The 19,896-nt window shown below is 38.7% G+C and overlaps 1 protein-coding gene and 1 non-coding gene across 2 annotated transcripts in view; one reads left to right on the forward strand and one right to left on the reverse strand.

Moving 5' to 3' along the window:
• The window catches only part of FIG4 (FIG4 phosphoinositide 5-phosphatase), a 103,136-nt gene that overhangs the window by 16,344 nt on the left and 66,896 nt on the right, over positions 1–19,896 (reverse strand). The window contains exon 22 of the mRNA XM_019735020.3: positions 16,841–16,927. Within this exon, the coding sequence (XP_019590579.3) occupies positions 16,841–16,927 (87 nt within the window). The remainder of the gene's footprint in view (positions 1–16,840; positions 16,928–19,896) is intronic.
• Positions 2,039–2,112, forward strand: TRNAV-CAC (transfer RNA valine (anticodon CAC)). Its single transcript has one exon. It is a non-coding gene; the product is annotated as a tRNA-Val (tRNA).

The raw sequence follows: 19,896 nt of genomic DNA on the forward strand, positions 1-19,896 counted from the left end.
GCATTGATTCTAATGTAAAATTGCTTTATTTATTAGTTCAATGTTTGTCTGCCTACCCTAAAACATACACCTCCTAAGGGACTTTGTCAGTCTCGTTCTTTACTATATCTCCATGTCTCAAACAGTGCCTGACGCATAGTAGGGGCTTAAAAAATATTTAGTGAATAAACAAATCACCTACTTCTTGTTTCGAACTGCTAATGATCCCAATCATCGGATGTCCCATGATTGTGATAATGATAATTACAGAATCTTTGAGATGACCTTCCTTCCAAATCTTCTTGTCCAACATCAAGTCCAATGAAGAAACTCTCCCCAACACTGCTGTCAGGTTATCCAGCCTCAGCGTTAGTATTCTCAGTAACAGGACAACCCATGACTTTTCATAATGGAATGTCTACATGCCATTGTTGATAGCTCTAACTATTTGAAAGATTTTCACTTCAGCGGCCCTAAATCTTCCTCCCTGTATATTTTACTTATTGGTCCCCAAAGTGAAAAAAATCCCTGCTTCACCTGATAGTGATTCAAATATTACTTGAGAGAATGACCACATGACTCCTAATTCTCTTTCCTGAGATAAATGCTCCCAGTTATCTCTATACTTCATGTGACATGAAAAATTAACCAACACTGCACATGGAAAAGGTCTCCAAAAATTTAGCAGCTTGGTTTAAAAAACTAAATCCTTTCTAAGCATTTTATCTGAAAAATAAAGCATGAGAGTGGCCTGGGGTATTCAGAGACCATGGTCTCATTTCCCATGGCTGTCTTTCTGTTCTCTTAACAGCCTGCTTCTCTGTGTCACACTCTTTCTGATACTGAGGGAACTGCAACAATCACGGACAGCCAAGCCCATGTGCATCTTTCCCGAGGACAAAGACTTTTATTTTTCAGAATATATCTTTGGGTCTGTGTTCTCACTTGTGAATAAATTTTAATAAGATGAGAGAGAACTCTCACATTATAACTGTTTGCTAATGAGCATTGTGGCAAGGGCTCTTTGCTGAAGGCATGAAACAGTTTATTCTACGAGTGAAAAAACAGTTTGGATCTTATTCCCCTTTGGGCTTTCAATATGTGTGGAATGAGGGAGGAAGAATGTGTGTCGTGGTTAAACAGGCAGCATCCCGGTGCATATGTGTGTCCTTCCCTGTGACTTCCAAGTAGAGTAAGCATTCTAAGTATTCCTGAAGGAGCGAGACTATGAAAAAAGAAACTGACGAGCCAGAGGATGTCTCAGCTGGTGCTCTTGTCCAAGCCCTCATTTTACAGATGAAGGAACATGGCCCCGACAGGGAAGAACTCATAGTTCAACAATGCCAGACGTGGGACCAGGCCCCAGGGTTCCTGATTCTCGGGTTTCTTTCCACAGATTCATGCTGCCTCTCTTATTGGGCTCCTGTGCAAATACATTTCCAGCTAACTGGATAAGTAGGAAGGATTTTGTTCTGTTTTCTGTTTAAAAACCAAGTCATTGTGAGTGACTTTCTCACATCCATGTCCCCCAAAATGATTATTTTAAGCCAATCACAGCTAGCTCATGGCCCTTGGCAGTGACAAGTTCAGGGACTGGCAATGTGACCCAATCCTGGCCCATGAGGCTTGAAAAGTCTGCTAGGCAGGTTCTGGGACTCCTTGCTCCTAACAAGGAGACACAGGGAAAATTTCCTTTTCTCCCTTTGGCACCACTGGGTCTGACTGTGGTACTTGGACCTGCTACGGCCATCTTGCTACCAGTCTGAAGATGAAAGAGCAGAGACATGGAAAAAAACTGGACACTTTATGATCCCAGGAAGCTCCTGAATCAACCAACTCCAGAGCCTGCACTATCAGCAATCTTTCAGTGAAGTAAAATTATAAATTATCTTATCGCTCAAATCAATTGGGTAAGATGTTCTGTTATTTGGAGCTGAAAGTATCCAAAGAAGTTCAAACAACTTTTTAAAAAGAAAATATTTGCTGCCTTAATTCTTTAAACAATAAAAATAAATAAATAAACATTTCTTCAACCAGTCAAGAATATCGTTCTGGGGGCGGCCAGTTAGCTCAGTTGGTTAGAGCGTGGTGCTCACAACACCAAGGTTACCGGTTCGATTCCCGCATGGGCCACTGTGAGTCGCGCCCTCCACAACTAGATTGAAACAACTGCTTGACTTGGAGCTGATGGGTCCTGGAAAAACACACTTAAAATAAATAAAAGTTAAAAAAAAAAAAAAAAGAAAAAAAGACTATCTATCATTCTGCTGGCCAGAACTGAGTAAAGCTATAATGTATCAATGTCTTGGTTACCTCAGCGCCACACACTGACATAAATGGTTAAATATTCTAGGCCTTTTTTAGTCTTAGGGCCCCTTTACACACTTAAAAACATTATTGAACTTTGGTTTATATGGGTTATGTCTACTGATATTTACTGTATGAGAAATTTTGTAAATATTTATTAATTCATTTAAAAATAGTAATAATAAACCCAATAAATATTAACATCATTACCAATCACACCAGTATTGTTCATTATGATGGCTATAAGTTTTCTGATTTTGGCTTGAAATATCCACATTTATCATTAACAAATATTATCAACTGTTTCTCTTGAAATGAAACGCTTATTTTTTGTCATAATTATTTAAATTGGTGTTCCGTGAAAAAAGGGGTGAGTTCAAGCTCACAACTTAGACAATTTCACAAGTGCTTTTCCTCGAAACACCATCATATTTTGATATGCAGTGGAAGTGTTTTAGATGTATTTCCCATTTTGTCACAAAGAATACGAAAAAGAAATACATTCAAGGGTTGATAGTTAATTTTTACTGCTTCATCAAGGACCTATGTGTGTAACTGGCCTCCCTTCCTCCCTCCTTCCGCTCCCTCTCTCTCATTCTGCTATAAGTGTGTAGCAATGAAGAAAATGACTACCAGTACAGTTTGGCGCCTCTACTTTGATCTCATAAACCCAATCAAAGGGTCTTGGAACCCCCAGGAGTTCACAGACCACATTTTGACACTCATTGCTTCATGCTTTTTATCTTTATCCTTTTCTTCCTTTGCTGACAACCTGCTAGCTGTCACTATCCGTTACAGTCCATGCTACCTAGGGGAGGCTCCCCACTTTTAGCTGCACCCAGTAGGAGTATGGGTTGGGGAAATTCCAGCTGCCTGACTCAGGCCAGCATGTTATTGGACTTTGGGTTTAAGCACCAAAGAAATGGATTTGAGTCCCAGCTTTATCACTGTATCAGCCCAGGGGACCCTCTCAATTCAGTGCTGTGATGGTCAGGAGGGAGGACAGTAAGATCAGAATGTAGTCACTCCTTTACTCTTCTAATGCTGTCCTTGTTAGTCTCTTTGGGTACAGTGGGGTGAGTCAGCCTCACTCTTGGGTTTTGAGATTTTCACAATGGTCTCTTGTCTATGGAGAGTTGCTCGTTGGTCTTTGAGGGACGTTGAATTTGGGAATAACCTATGTCACCATCATGATCCATGATTTTCTGATTTTCAGTTCCCTGCTACCAAATTGCTGAAGCAATTCAAAAGAATTCTTCAAAAGAATTTCCCCCCATTCGAAACTAGTTCTTGGAATCCCTTAATCAACATGTCTAGAATTAAACCAGGATTTCCTGATTTTCATTTGGCTGTTGTTTCCAAACACATGAAGCACTAAAAAGGTTTGCTTTGTTTTATATGTAGCTTACTCATAGAATCTTATGATTAAAAAAAAAAATTATGACTGTTTGATCTCAGTTGCAAAGGATGAAATTTTTTACATTTAAAAAAAATCTTCCCACTCAAATCCACTTTCCATTAGCTTGCAAAACACTCTTTATAAGATGGTTTATATTCCATTAGTAAAAGGTCATGGTTTCTATTCTATCTGCATGATGTCACCAAAACACAACTAAGCCCCAAAATATCTGAGTAAAACATATCCTGATAAAGGAACTACCAATTTAGCTATTTATCTGTTGAGATAAGCCTAAAAGAGTTTTATTGTTAAAGAAGTATTATTTTGATGTGCAACACTTAAAAAGCAGTAATTGACGTTATTTTGACATTAATTAATGAACTTCTAACACAATTATAAGTACAGTTTGGCTTTACAGTAGTAAAACAAAATGGTTAAAAAAGTCAGAATAGTCTCAATTCCTCTTTTCTTCTAGAACAGGGAGGGCACGTCCCACGGGGTCCACTTGGGTCTCGCCTCACAGGGATCACTGCTGAAATCTTTGGGTTTTGACCACAGAGAATCAGACAGATGAAATGAAGAAGCGGGAGGGTCTTACAGTAACCAGCACTCAGATTTTGGCAGACCACATTTATCCTTGAAACTACAACTGAAAAGAGATCCCAGCCAGGGACTCTTTCCATCCTCAGAGCTGAGCTCATGGCCCTGTCTGGCCAGAGAGCTTGGTGTGCAGTGGATTAAAAAAAATGCTAAAGGATGCTAATTAATATCACAAAAACATATGCATGTGTAACTCTCACCAGTAATAGTAAATATATAGTAAAGTCAGATTCTCTGATATTGTAATGATGGTGTGTAATTCACTAGTTTAAAAGTAACTAATTTAAAAAATAACCATAACTACAATAATTTGCTATTGAATACATAATATAAAAAAAGATGTAAATGGTAGTATCAGTACCCTAAAATGTAAGGGGGGAGATGTAAAAGTATGAAGTTTCTATATGCTATTGAAGTTATCAACTAAAAACAGGATGTTATAAATATAAGATATTTTATGTAAGCCTCATGGTAACCACAAAGGAAAAACCTGCAGTAGATACACAAAAGATTATGATAAAGCAGTCAAAGTATACTGCTATAAAAAGTCATCAAATTACAGAGGAAAACAGCAAGAGAGGAAGCAAGGGACAAAGGATCTACAAAACAGAAAACAATGAACATAATGGCAATCATAAGTCCTTACCTATCAATTTCTTTAAATATAAGTGGATTAAATTCTATAATCAAAAGACAGAATGACTGAATAGATTAAAAAACAAGATCCAATGATATGCTGCCTACAAGAAATTCACTTTAACTTTCAGAACACATAGACTGAGAATGAAGAGATGAAAAAAAAGGTATTTCAAGCAAACTGATAACCAAAAGAAAGCATGAGTAGCTATATATTTATATCAGACAAAATAGACTTTAATGGTCAAAAGGACAAAGTCATATGATAAAGGAGGTCAATCCATCAAGAAGATATAATAATTGTAAATATGCACCCAATATCGGAGCACCTACATATATAAAGCAAATACTAACAAAACTAAAAGGAGAAATAAACAGCAATACAGTAATCATTGGGGACTTTAACAGCCCACTCTCAATACCAGATAGATCATCCAGAGAGAGATTCAGTAACAAAACTGAGAATCTGAACACTATAGATCAGCTAGACCTAACAGGTATATACAGAACATTCCATCTAACAGCGGCAGAACTCACATGCTTTTCAAGCAGACATGGAACGTTTTCTAGGATAGATCATATGTTGGACCATAAAACGAGTCTCAACAAATTCAAGAAGGTTAAAATAATACCAAGTATCTTTTCCAACCATAATGGAATGGATATAGAAATCAATAACAGGAGAAAGCTGGAAAATTCACATAAATTAAACAATACACTCCTGAACAACCAATGGAGCAAAGATGCTAATTAAAATGGAAGTAAAAAATATTTTGAAACAAATGAGAATAGAAACACAACATACTAAAACTTATGGGATGCAGGAAAAATAGTTACAAGAGAAAGGTTTATAGAGATGAACACATTCATCAAGAAAAAAAAGATCTCAAAACAAACACAAAACCTAACCTTACACCTCAAGCAACAACACAAATGAACAAACAAAGCCAAGAGTTAACAGAAGAAAGAAAAATAATAAAGATTATAGCAGAAATAATGAAATAGAGAAGAGAAAAAATTAAAAAAGATTAACAAACTAAGGGTTGGTTCTTTAAAAAGATAAAAAAAAAAAAGATGAACTTTTAGCTAGACTAACAGAGAGAGAGAGAGAGAGAGAGAGAGAGAGAGAGAGAGAGAGAGAGAGAGAGAGAGAGAGGAAGAGAGAGAGAGAGAGAGAGAGAGAGAGAAACCCAATTGAATAAAATTATAAATGAAAGAGGAGACATTACAAATGGTACCATAGAAATACAAAGGATTGTAAGAGACAAGATGAGCAATTACATACCAACAAATTGGACAACCTACAAGAACTGGATAAATTCCTAAAAACTTACAACCTCTCAAGGCTGAATCATGAAGAAACAGCAATCTGAACAGACTAATAATAAGGAAATTGAATTGGTAATAAAAAACCTCCCAACAAAACCCAGGACCAGATAGTTTCACTGATTAATTCTACCAAAGATTTAAAGACAACACCAATCTTTGCATTCCCACCAACAGTGTATGACAACATGGATGGATCTTGAGAGTGTAATGCTGAGCGAAATAAGACAGACAGAAAAAGCAGAGAACCATGTGATTTCACTGATATGTGGTATATAAACCAAAAACAACAAAAGAACAAGACAAACAAATGAGAAACAAAAACTCATAGACACAGACAATAGTTTAGTGGTTATCAGAGGGTAAGGGGAGTGGGGGTGGGAGATGAGGGTAAAGAGGATCAAATGTATGGTGATGGAAGGAGAACTGACTCTGGGTAGTGAACACACAATGGGATTTATAGATGATGTAATACAGAATTGTACACCTGAAATCTATGTAATTTTACTAACAATTGTCACCCCAATAAATTTAAATTAAAAAAAACACACCAATCTTTCTCAAACTCTTCCAACGAACTAAAGAGGAGGAAAGACTCAAAATCATTTTATGAGGCCCGTATTATACTAATACCAAAGCCAGATAAGGATATTACAAGAAAAGAAAACTACAGGCCAATATCCTCAATGAATATAGATGCAAAAATTCTCAAAATACTAGCCAATCAACTTCAACAGCACATTAAAGGGGTCATCCACCATGATCAAATGGGATTCACCTCTGGGCTGCAAGGATGGTTCGACATATACAAATCAATAAATGTGATACACTACATTAATAAAATGAGATAAAAATCACATGACCTCAATAGATGCAAAAAAAATTGAAAAAATTCAACATCCATTCATGATAAAAACTCTCAACAAACTGTGTATAGAAGTATTTCTCAACATAATAAAAACAAGATATGACAAGCCACAGCAAAGATCATATTCAATGGTGAAAAGCTGAAAGCTTTTCCGCTAAGATCAGGAACACTACAAAGTTGCCCACTCTCACCACTTCCATTCAACATAGTACTGAAAGTCCTAGCTAGAACAATCAGACAAGAAAAATAAAAGGGATCCAAATCAGAAAGGATGAAATTATCTGTTTGCAGATGACATGATCTTATATGGAGAAAATCTCTAAAGACTCCACCAAAAAAACTGCTAGAACTAATAAACGAATTCAGTAAATTTGCATGATATAAAAATCAAGAAACAAAATTCAATTGCTCTTCTATACACTAACAACAAATTATCTGAAAAAGAAATGAAAAAAATCCTATTTACAATATAAAAAAGCAATAAAGTACTTAGAAATAACTTTATCAAAAGGTGAAAGATCTGTATAATAAAAATATAAGACATTGATGAATGAAATTGGAAGAAGACATAAATCAATGGAAAGATATTCTGTGTTCATGGACTGGAAGAATTAATACTGTTAAAAAGTTCATACTACCCAAAGTAATCTATAATTACAAGTAATCTGTTAATTGCAATCTATTAATTATGAACTCTATCAAGATTCCAATGGCATGTTTTACAAAACAGAACAAATAATCCTTAAATTTGTATGGACACACAAAAGATCCCAAATAGCCAAAGCAATCCTGAGAAAGAAGAACAAAGCTGAAAGCATCACACATCCTGATTTCAAACTGTATTACAAAGCTATAAGAATCAAAACAGTATGGTATTGGCATAAAAAAAGACACAGACCAATGGAACAGAATTGAGGACCCAGAAATAAACCCATGCGTATATGGTCAAATAATATTTGACAAGGGAGGCAAGAATACTTGATAGAGAAAAGATAATCTATTCAATAAATGGTTCTGGGAAAACTGGATATACACACACAAAAGAATGAAAATGAACCCGTATCTTACACCACACACAAAAATTAACTCAAAATAGATTAAAGACTTAAATGTAAGAATTGAGAGCATACAACTCCTAAAAGAAAACAGGGGAAACCTCTTGGAAATTGGTCTTGGCAATGGTTTTATGAATATTATACCAAAAACATAAGCAACAAAACCAAAAATATACAGATGGGATTTTATCAAACTAAAAACCTTCTGTGCAGCAAAAGAAATGATCAACAAAATGAAAAGGCAACCTATGGAATGGGAGATAATATTTGCAAACCACATGTCTGATAAGGAGTTATCCAAAATATATAAGGAACTCATACTACTCAATAGAAGAAAAATAAATAATCCAATTAAAAATGGGCAAAGGACTTGAATAGATGTTCTTCCAAAGAAGACATACAAATGGCTAACAGGAACATGAAAAGATGTTCAACATCACTAATCATCAAGGAGATGCAAATCAAAACCACTTAACACCTATTAGAATAGCTATTATCAACAAGATGGGAAGTAACAAGTGCTGGCAAACATGTGGAGAAAAGGGAATCCTTGTACACTGCTGGTGGTAATGTAAACTGTGCACCACTACAGAAGCCAGTATGAAGGTGCCTCCAAATATTAAAAATAGAACTATCGTATGATGCAGCAATTCCAATTCTGGGTATTTACCTGAAGAAAACGAAAACACTAACTTGAAAAGACATATGACATATTCACAAATGACATATTCACAAATGACATATTCATGTTCATTGTAGCATTATTTACAATAGCCAGAATATGGAAACAACCTAAGTGTCCAGAGATGGATTTACGAATAAAGAAGATATGGTATATATGTAGTGGCATATCTTTCAGCCATAAAAAGGTAGGAAACCTTGGCATTTGCAACAAAATGGATGGACTGTGACAGCATTATGCTAAGTGAAATAAGTCAGAGAAAGATAAATCCCATATGATCTCACTAACACATGGAATCGAAAAACAAAACAAAACAAAAAATCAATAGAATCAGAGAACAGATTGGTGCTTACCAGAGGCAGGGGGTAGAAGATGGGGAAATGGGTAGAGGTGGCCAAAAGGTACAAACTTCCAGTTATAAAAGAAGTAAGTTCTGGGTACGTAATGTACAGCACGGTGGCTACAGTTAATAATATTGTATTGTATATTTGCAAGTTGCTAAGGGAGTAGGTTTTATAAATTTTCCTCATTCATACACACACACACACACACGCATTATGTTAGGGGAGAGATGTGTTAGCTAATTTCATTTTGGCAATCATTTTGCAGTATATACACATATCAAGTCATTACGTTGTACACATTAAATTTACACATTATAAGTCAATTATATCTCAATAAAGCTGGAAAAATTAAATTTAAAGAATCATGATTGTATTTTAGCTTGTCCTACTAACATTAACATATAAATTAACTAATAAGGACAGCAGTAGTTTTATCATTTGAAGAAATCCTGAGAGACCTGCCAAAATCTCTGAGTTGTTACTACATCTAAAATTGAAAATAAACTATAGTGAAATACAACTTACACATATTTATTATTTGTTTTGCCATTTGCTTCAATTTGTTAACCCTGGCACTTCTCCCTCTTTTTCCCTCACACTTAATTACTGCATGACATTCCTAGAAGTGGTAATACTACTGAATATCAAATATTACTCATGTGTAATTTATTTAATGCTTACTGTTACCAGGTATTGTGCAAAGGCCTGAGGATACAAAGGCAGATAAGCCCTGGCCTCAAGTAACTCATTGTCTTTTTTAGATTTGTTTTAGATTAAAAATACCACATGGTGGGTTCTATTTATCAAGGACTTTCAGTTCCCATAAAATTGAGAGGGATAGCATAAGGATGTTTATAAAATATGAGCAGTCCTTTAATTGTGAAGACATAATGCGATTAATTTCCATGGTAGTATTCCTCACATTTCTTCATGAAACCATGAAGAAAATGAATAAGAGTAATATTACAATATTAAACATGAAGAATTACTGATATAACATTAAAGACTATTGAAGCCTGTTGGTGAATTTTAAACTAATTAGGACTTAGTGGAATTTGTACTTTACTTTTTAAACCATGTGTAAAAACCCCAAGGGGTTCTAAGTGACTTATAGAACGGTAAAGCTATATTTAGATATAAAATTGAAATGTTTTCTCTTGCATGTAACCAAAAGTGTATCTTAACTGAAAAGACTACTCGTGTTTGGTCAAAGAGAATGGCAATGAACACACCATACCTGGACACACATCTTCATTGTGCAAAGAAAAACAAGGTTGTCAGGAAGCCATGGTGACATAGCACAGGCTCAATAAATGCGCCGTCTGCCCCCCATCATCCCACTCACCTTCCATACACAAAGATGATCAGAATTTGGTAAAGTAGCAAAATATCAAAAGGTTAAACAGTTACAACAAAATGTGACTCTTGTGTATGGAGCTAAGAGAACCAATGAGTAATAGCCCTCGTGTGGCGATAGCCGATCTCCAAGCCTGTTCCCACAGGATTAACCTACTTGCTCATGACAGCGTTTTATGAGCTAAAAATACACTTGGAACTATAACAAATTCTTCCTCTCTATCAGTAATTAAAGGATTGTTTTCCCTGTAATCTGACCATGACTCTCCAAGAAATTTAAAGAGCACGTATGATAATCTATTTAACTTGGACCCCTTCAGAGCAAGTTAAGAAATTTCACTTACTTGCTTTTTAAATCAAGAGCAGAAAACAAAACTAAATTATTCACTATCTTTAATGTAAAACATCTTGAGCTCCAGAAAAATCATCTCGGAAGTCTTATTACTGTCACAAATGAACCACCTTAGCCCCCAAATTTCATGTCATGTACTGCCAATTCCTGATGACCCACCACCCTATCTAGTCAACCAAGCTAGAAAACTCTTGCTCTCACATGTTCCCCACACCCAATCCATTACCTACATGTGGCAGATGGAGCATTTTTTTTTTACCAAGCTCTACAGATTCTACATTTACAAAATAACCCCTTTCTTTATTTCAGCTGCCAATAGTACTCCAGTCACTTTGTCCTGATGTTTCCAACAGATACGTTGTTTATTTCCTTGCCTCCAATCCACTCGCCATGCTATTTCCAGAAGTGAACTTTCTAAAACGCAAATATAAGCCTGTCACTCCCCTGATTAAAGCAGACTTTTAGGATAAGGGTCACGCTGTCTCACTTAGCATCTCCGTCTGATCCATTCGTCTGTATCGCTTGTATCCTCCTTGACTATCCCCTGGCATGAGGCACCGAACTGTGTATGGGTCTCCAAAGTGGTGTCTGGAGCCTCGGCCCTTTGCCCTCCTTGCCTTTTTAAGCAGATAACTCCATCTTTCCCTTAGAATTTACCCCAAGCGTTAAGCCTGCCCAGGAATCTCTGCTTGATTTGGATTCTCCCTGTATTCCTACGACCTCCTCTGCTAAACAGTCACACCTCGCCAGCCCTGGGAATCACTGACTCACCCCGCAGTGTAAACCCTCAGACTCGGGCTACTACGTCTCATTCCACTCTGTATTGTGAGCACCTAACCTGGCACACAGTGAGGAGCATTCAATAAATATCTGTCATTGAATGCCTTTAATGTCTCACCAGTAAGGTAAGTATACCTTACCTTAGAGATCTACGTTCCCGAAAAACAACAAAAAAACCCATTAAGTGGGTATGTAACACCTCACGTGAACTGTGAAAGCTCCCATAGAGGGTATGCTCTGTAGTGATCAAAATAAAACAGGCAATACACTAAATTAAAAAAAAAATACATCCAAGTCATTTTAGATACCTTAAATTAATAACATAAGTACCTACAATTAAATTTATATTTATTATTCCTTATATGCTAGAAACCTTTCAGGGTAGTCCTCCCTGAAAGTTTCAACACATTCACCCTGTTTCTTTGACCTTATGTTGTTTAACATAGTATGCAGATGCTATTTTAGATAATATTCAGACAAAGAGGCATGCACTTTATCTACCTAATGGCTTTTCATTTTGACTTTCAGTTGTAGCTCCCGTGCATGCTCATCCCAGCTCTCAATTCATTGTAAGTAATGAGAGTGTATTCCCCAAGGTCTGCATTTCTTTTACCCACTATGGACACACCACAGAAACCTCTCTCATCTCTTCCTGGCCCCTTTTCTTCCTGACCTGTCTTCTCTTTTTCTAATTATTCCCAACAGGAATCACTCACACATACTTGCATTCAATCAACAAACATTTATTCAGTGTCTAGATTCCAGGAACAGAGCTAAGTTTTTAAATTCATGTGAATCCAGAAAAGGTTCATTCACATAAATCCAACCTGCGACTGTTCCCCACAGTAAGAAATGTACTTTGCATGGCAAACCAGTACATACATGCTGTATTTATGCATAGAAACAAAATTTCATGAAATAAGACTTAATCATATACTATGGGCAAGCACTGCAACTTTCTGTTGGTTTCAGTTCAGTTTTATTTCATTTCACTGTGTGGGAGCCTACACATTAAATTTCATGACCCACTAGTAAATCAAGAATTACAGTCTGAAAAGCACTGTCCTAGAATATATAAAGGAAGGAAACTTCTATTTTGGAGAGATTCCTGTATTAAAAAACAAAAACAAAAAAACTGAAAATACCCTGGAAGGAATGGAGAAAGGATGGCGAGGGAGGAAGAGGGAAAGAGGAAGATAAGAGTAAAATAAATGGGGGTGGTGGGTGGGGAATGAAACAGAACAAGCTAATTTAGAAATAAAAAAGATATATAGGGAAAGCCAGAGAGGGTTAAAGAAAAAGAGAGCGAAGTAAAGGCCAGAATGAAAGAGGAAGAAAGGCTGTTGAGGTAATTTCTGGGGTGAAGGAAGAAGTCACAGCCTCGTTTCTGGGGCTGAGGAACTGTCACCTACCATCTCCTGCCTATGGAGGGAATTAGCTGATTCATCATTGATCCTGGCCTCCCAACTGCTCTCATCCTTAAGCCTTTGAAGACTGTACTCTGCGGTGTTTGGGAACGATAACAAGTTACCCATTGAGGAGGAAATTATTTAGCCTTCAGCACAAAGACCAGAGCATTATCTGCAGAGGACTAGATGCAATCAATTGGAGGGGCGTGGGACCCCAGAGAGTGACTTGTATATAGAAAGCACATTATTGAAAATGTTTTCATGAAAAGCAAACAAAGTTGAGTTAGTCATGGCCATTGTGTCACACTCATCAGTGTGAAAAGGTGTGCTAATACTGAGTAAGAACACACTCTCATCTGTGAAACGCTTCCCCTGCCGAAGCCCATACCCAGAGGCATTCACTCTAAGGTCAATACATGATTCTTATTATGAGATGCACTCAGGGAATAATTTCAACCTTATGGTCCTGTAACAGTTAACATACTTATTTACCTTGTATTACATTTCAGCTCATTCTGCATTGGAAAAATCCTCAGACAGTATTTATCCAAACCCTATGTGTTATATTTTGAACCATTTCTTAGAGGTAATTTCTAAATGAGTGAGACATATTCCTGGAATAGGTGAGCTACAGAAGAGCAGGCACTAATGATATGTGTCCTTGTTCTTTTAAACCTACACTGATTGGCCTTTGTTGCTCCGTTAAACACTCCCAGAGAACTGGTTGGAGTGTAAAACGAGAACAGGCTGGTCTTGAGTGAATGCAGGGAATCACTGCCAGGCCGTAAGCACAGCACCCCACCCGCCCGGGCACAGCACGTCCTCCCACTTGGGTCCTTCTCACTCTGCGTTTGGTCACAGATGCAAGTGGAAGCAGGACAGAGGGAAAAAAGGCTCAAAACTTGGTGTGCTTACTTTTTTTCTTCTATCAGAAGGCAGTCCGGGAACAACAACAACAAAAAAACCAGGAGGGGGCCGAGGGCTTACAAACAGGAAACAGAATAGGGGAAGAACTAAAAGGAAAGTTCAAGGATGGGGTGAGGAGGGAAGGAGTCACTGGGAGGATGGCAGAAAACCAGGGCGGGCGGGTGAGGTGGGCCTCTAGGGAAGCTCAGGTGGCTTCATACACCCCCTGACAGTAATGAGAGGGTCTGGGGGGCGAGGTGCAGTCCATTTCAGCACTCAGTCTCAGGTACTGTTTTGGGGGGCAGTAGAGAACACCAAACACGGGCTGCCCTCTGGGAACTTATCACCTGCTAGGACAGCAATAACCCTAAGTGGCAGCAGCACTGTTCTGAGGCTGGCCGGACACCGTTCTGAGGCTGGCCGGACAACGTCTGCACGGTGGCGGGAGTCAAGCAAAGCATGCTTGTCCAGGAAGCACCTCTACATTAGGGACGATGCGCTGGGTACCGGGACAAGAATAGAGGTGTATACCGGGGGTGCCAAGAGGATCTAGACATATCATAAGAGATGTTAACACTTTGGTCAGCGTTGCTCAAGCAGTAGTCCGCCATAATTAGAAGTGTCCGGACGCTGATGGTAACCACTTTGAGCACCTCTTGTAATTGCAGAAGTCAAACGTGACTTGTATGCTTCTTTTGTTATCAGTATATATTAATACCGGTTTTTCCCCTTCTTAAAATGTGCATACAATTTTTTTGGCACCCTCTGTATTTTCTTTAAATATTAACAAAATTAAAGCTCAAGAGAGCAGAGAGAGTATGTCTGCATGTAAAGGTGTCTACAAATCCAGACCATGTCAGAGAACCACAGGGAGGGCTATTAACACTAATGACAAAGTATTTCTGCCACTGTGGTTACAAAAGCAGCTGGTCACACGAGGCATTTACAGCTTAGTGGTGGAGATCCAGCCTGTCGGGGTTTGAATCTGGGTTCCTTCACTCGTTAGCTGTTTGACTTTGGGCAAATTACGTATTTCTCTGTGCTTCAGTTTCTCATGTGCCAAATAAAGGCGATAGTAAGATCTACTTCACAGGGTTACTGTGAGAATGGAGTTAATACAGGTTAAGACCAGTGCTTACCCAGTGCTCGCTCTGTAAGTGATGGCTGTTATTTCTCCCTAATCACCACCCATCCACTTAGGAAGCGGCATGAGTCAAAGGGAGGGGTCACACGCAAACAAAGTACAGCTTTGAGTGGGCTGACGGTGCAGACCCTGACCAGTTTTGGTTTAACACATCCATTTCTAATAAATGTCTTGCAAGAAGACCTTGGGTGAAAATGTCCAGCTCCCCCATCTATTAGGTTGGTGCAAAAATAATTGCAAAAGCCGCAATTACTTTTGCACCAACCTACTAGGTTTCTGTACTTCTGTTGTTGTATTTACCTCATATTTAGCAAAGGAGTAAGGTTTGCCTCATGATTTCAAGAAAAATTGGATAGATTATGAGTTATCCAGAGAAGAGTAGCTACGTATGTATATATAAACTTAAAATAAACTAATTACCCTTTTAAAATCTACTAGAACCTAAAACATAACAAGATGAGAATCTCGATAATCTCATACAAATCTAACTTCTCTTGGTTTTGGCATAGCTTTGGAAATCTAAAAATGAATAGTTGACATTTTAAGAACTTAGAGTGGTTTCAATTTAAAGTGCACAACCATGTACAAACACAGACACACACACCCCAAAACAACAATAACACTCTTGGGCAGTTGCCATGACAACATAATGCAGAGCCTACCAGGCTCTTTGTTATCCTGCTGAAGATGCTGTGCAAAAACACACTCAACTTAGACTCTGCACTAATTAATTGGAAAAGGTTAAAAAAAAATTCTAGATCCACATGGTTTTCATATGTCCTAGAACTCAGGAAAGCAAATACTAAATATTTTAAGAAAACAATTTAAAAGTAATAACTGCAAGATCAATTATGCATCAAAGTAGTCCCAATGTCAAAGGAAACAGGGGAAAAGGTTTTCTTTCAGTTTGTGTGCTATATTCATGTCATCATCTTCTCCTCCTCAGTTGTGCCATGCTATTTTAATGGAATAATCAATTTGTATAATACAATTTGGTTAACAGAGTCTCTTATTTTACTGACACATTTAAATACTTTCCTTCTTTGGCCACATCTATTTCAATTCAGTTAGGAGCCCATACTTCCATATGCTAATTAGACATAAGGGAATAAAACTGTCTCTACTAGGAGTTTGTATCTTTTAAAAAAAAGGAAAAACAGAAAAAATACTGATGGGGAGAGAACAAAGGGATAAATAGCCATTTTGAAGGCTGTGATAAAATATGGTAGAGCTATGATTCAGGATATGAACCTAGTTCTGTTTAAGAATTGACTAAACACCCATTTAACTTTATAGCAAGTTAAGAACTGGTGAGGACCTATAGCTAGAAGAGACAAGCCCATTCCTGCCCTCGAAGAGCTTGTATTAAACTTGAGGAGCATGTCTACAGGGTCAGAGCTGTTTTGTCATCCCACCTCTACACAGTGGAGAGCAGAGTTCATGGCGAGAAGCCTCCGTCAACTCCAATCCTAATCCAAAGGATGCATTTCAAGTACCGTCAAGGCTCCCAATCTCTTCCCCATACCTTAGCTCCCCCGTTTTCCTTGGATAAGGTACTAGGAGGAGATGCTATGGTGCTTACACTAATGTGTTGAGAAGACGATTTTTTTTTTTTTTTTAAAGTCTTCAAAAAAAGCACTATGAATGGCATGAATACGAAGATTTTTTTTTTTTTAAAGGTCTAATCTAGTACTTACAATTTTGTAACTCCATCTGGGCACCTGGAACAGAGCTGCTGGCTGCTCTTGTCTTGTTGATGTTGACTCAGACCCAGCTGGACAAATCTATACATTACAATGGATAAAAAGTAAGCTAAAGAAGAAACTACTTGCAATAAGTTCAGTAGATCACACAAAATGGAATGAGCTTTCAAATGACAATACAGTAGTATCTCGATTTTTGAACATGTCTGTTGACAAACATTTCGGTTTACAAACGCTGTAAATTTTATGGATCTATGGTATCATTAGTAAAATTCGTGCTAAATTTGCAGTTTTAGGGGTTGATTTTAAAGGTCTGGAACGGGTGAATCCATTTTGCATTACATTCTATTGGGAAACGGTGCCTTGGTTTTCAAACGTTTCAGAACTTGAATGATCTTCCGGAACGGATTATGTTTGAAAACCGAGGTATCACTATAATATGCTTATTTCAGAAAAGCACACAAGTATTCTGTGTAACAAAAGACTTTACTTGTAAATGGTAGTCTGATTTTAGAGTGGGTTTGTTAGTTGTAAAGAAGGAGAGATTCTGCAGAACCATGGGTATAAGAATGAAACGAAACGTGTACTTCATTGTATTTCTATCTACTTAAATGTGATACAGAACTGAACCAAAACGTTCCTAAAGCCAAACAGATGATCTTTTAGGACCTCCTAAATCTAAGGGTGACTGTGGCAGGAAACATGGGGAAACATTTGTGGTGAGACACGTGACAGGGACAGGGCAGGATCAATATAGGGATCCATCTCCTAAAGCAGCAACGCCGCTGAGAACCCAGGAAATGGACTGTTTCCTTAGGACCAGAAGAATCCCCAAGTAGACTCCTCTCACTCCTAAGGGTACTTTCAACAAGGTGGAGGGGACTGAGGAGACCATCTGCTGAGCACCACTGTATACCAGCCCTCCTTAGAGAAGACTGGGGCAATACTAACCTCGGCCTGAAGCTAAGAGCCAAAGGGTATCGCCCCAGCCCAGTCCGCCGGTCAGAGGATATCTAAGATGGGCCCAGCTATTTCTCAAGCGCAGACCTGTCTAAAGGTGGCCTGTGCTATGTGCATTCATCTTCCCCTCAGGGTTGTGGCTTGTAGTTTTGTTCTAATGTGCCCCTGGGAGGTTACAGGGCAGGATTAAAGGGCTAATTCTCTTTCCACTTTTCTGCTATTTAAAACATTTTCTTTTAATGACTATGGATACTTTTATAAATTTATTTTTAATTAGCTTTTTTAAGGTCAAACAAAGTGCTGTAGAACTACCAATTCTTAAATCATTACAATGCTACTGAAAACTTTTAAATAGCTTACTTTTACGGAACTTTTTATCTTTACCAAGTGAACATTTTTGATGCATTTTTTGAAAAGAATGTCACATAATATCTAATATTTGTACAGAACTTGAAACTTACCAAATCATGTACACAATCACTGTCAGAATTTAAAAAAAAAAAAGATTTGGTGGGGGTCTGAGGCTTTGCGGAAGTATGTAGAAAAGTTCTGGGTCTGGTCAAGATAGCAAACCAAAGCTACCAGAAAGGATGAGGGCAAAGGATGGTACAGGGAATAGGGCTCAGCAATTAGAACAAAACCATAAAACCAAGAAATCCTCAGGAGTTTGATGGTGGTTGAGAGTCAACGTAGGAAAAACAGGCAGGAGAGCAGGAAGCTGCGAGACAGGCCTCAGAAGCCAACTCTAGCTGCATCACTTCCCTGCACCATTGTTCTATGGTAGCCCACGTGGGAACTGTGACAGGCTAGCCCACGTGGGAACTGTGACAGCCTAGCCCACGTGGGAACTGTGACAGCCTAGCCCACGTGGGAACTGTGACAGGCTAGCCAGGATAAGGCACCTTTGTTACAAGCACAAACTTTGGGGGTACCAGCCGAGTGGGTACAGAACTGCAGTGGGAGAGGGCACCTCACAATTTAGGGCAGAACATGGGCTCTTGTCCTGCCCTTGAAGCTCTCCCCTCTAGATCAGAGGATGCGCTAAGAGAGCATTGGGCCCAGCGGGGGCAAAAGGGGATGCCAGTCAGTCCCTGCACATTCTTGGCCACCCCATGGCACAGCTACCCATCCCCCAGACCCTGACGGAGCGAGGCTTCCTCTGCCCACAGCAAGGCCCGTGACCGGTCTCAGAGAGGGGAGATGCCCCTACTGCAGACAGGCAGTCTGCCCATAGGAAGGGGCTACTCACAGAGAGAGGAGGAGATGGCCTGGACCCCAGTCTGCATCATAAGCAGGGGCAGCTGATATTACTAAGAGGATAAAGAGGAAGGTACAGTCTAAGATCACAGCACACCTAGGAAGCACGGGCTAGGGCTCCTGGGTAAGTCACTGAATGGCTCTTTCTGTGCTCTCAGCATATAAAAAGGGATAATAATATCTTTTCAGTCTATTACAGAGCTGTTTGAAAAAACAACTAAAACACAGTAAAGTGTTATACACATCAAAGAAGGAGGTGTTGTTCTTCAGAATATCCAAACCAGAATCTTAGTGCAGGACGTGGATTCCTTCCAGTTCTGAGGTAACCCCTTCCCCACAGGCCTGCCCTTGTACACCTCTTAGATTGTTTCCCGGGGATGTTGTGGCTGAACAAGGCTGTATCTTACTTCTCGAGAAGGGAGAAGTAGAAGTGGGCCTCAGGGCAGCCTGAGTTATTATACAAAGGCTCCAGGTGAAAGTTATGCCTGAAGCAAGAGGTATGTTTTGCTTAATTGAGCCAGAATGTCAGTGCTTGACATGTATACTCACACTCTCTGCGATAAGCAAAGTCATATTATTCAGTCACGAACCCCAGATAACTCGGGCTGCCAGACCGTGCTGCTTACAAAGACCCACTTCAACTAATGAAGAGTTTTTAGCTGCACTGCTGTGACTGCACGTCTGTGTGTCCAGGAGTGAGGCGGGTGCGGCCGAGTTCTGAGTGACTAAATTGGCTTCTCCTAAGACAGTGATGTAGTCACGCCAGTGCTCTTGCAGTCAAGAATACTGTGCATTTTTGTATTTTACATATGACGTGGGAGATCTTACTAGTT

The sequence above is a fragment of the Rhinolophus sinicus genome, chromosome 2 (assembly GCF_057876585.1).
Source record: "Rhinolophus sinicus isolate RSI-liver-muscle chromosome 2, RSI-T2T, whole genome shotgun sequence".
Lineage (NCBI taxonomy): Eukaryota > Metazoa > Chordata > Mammalia > Chiroptera > Rhinolophidae > Rhinolophus > Rhinolophus sinicus.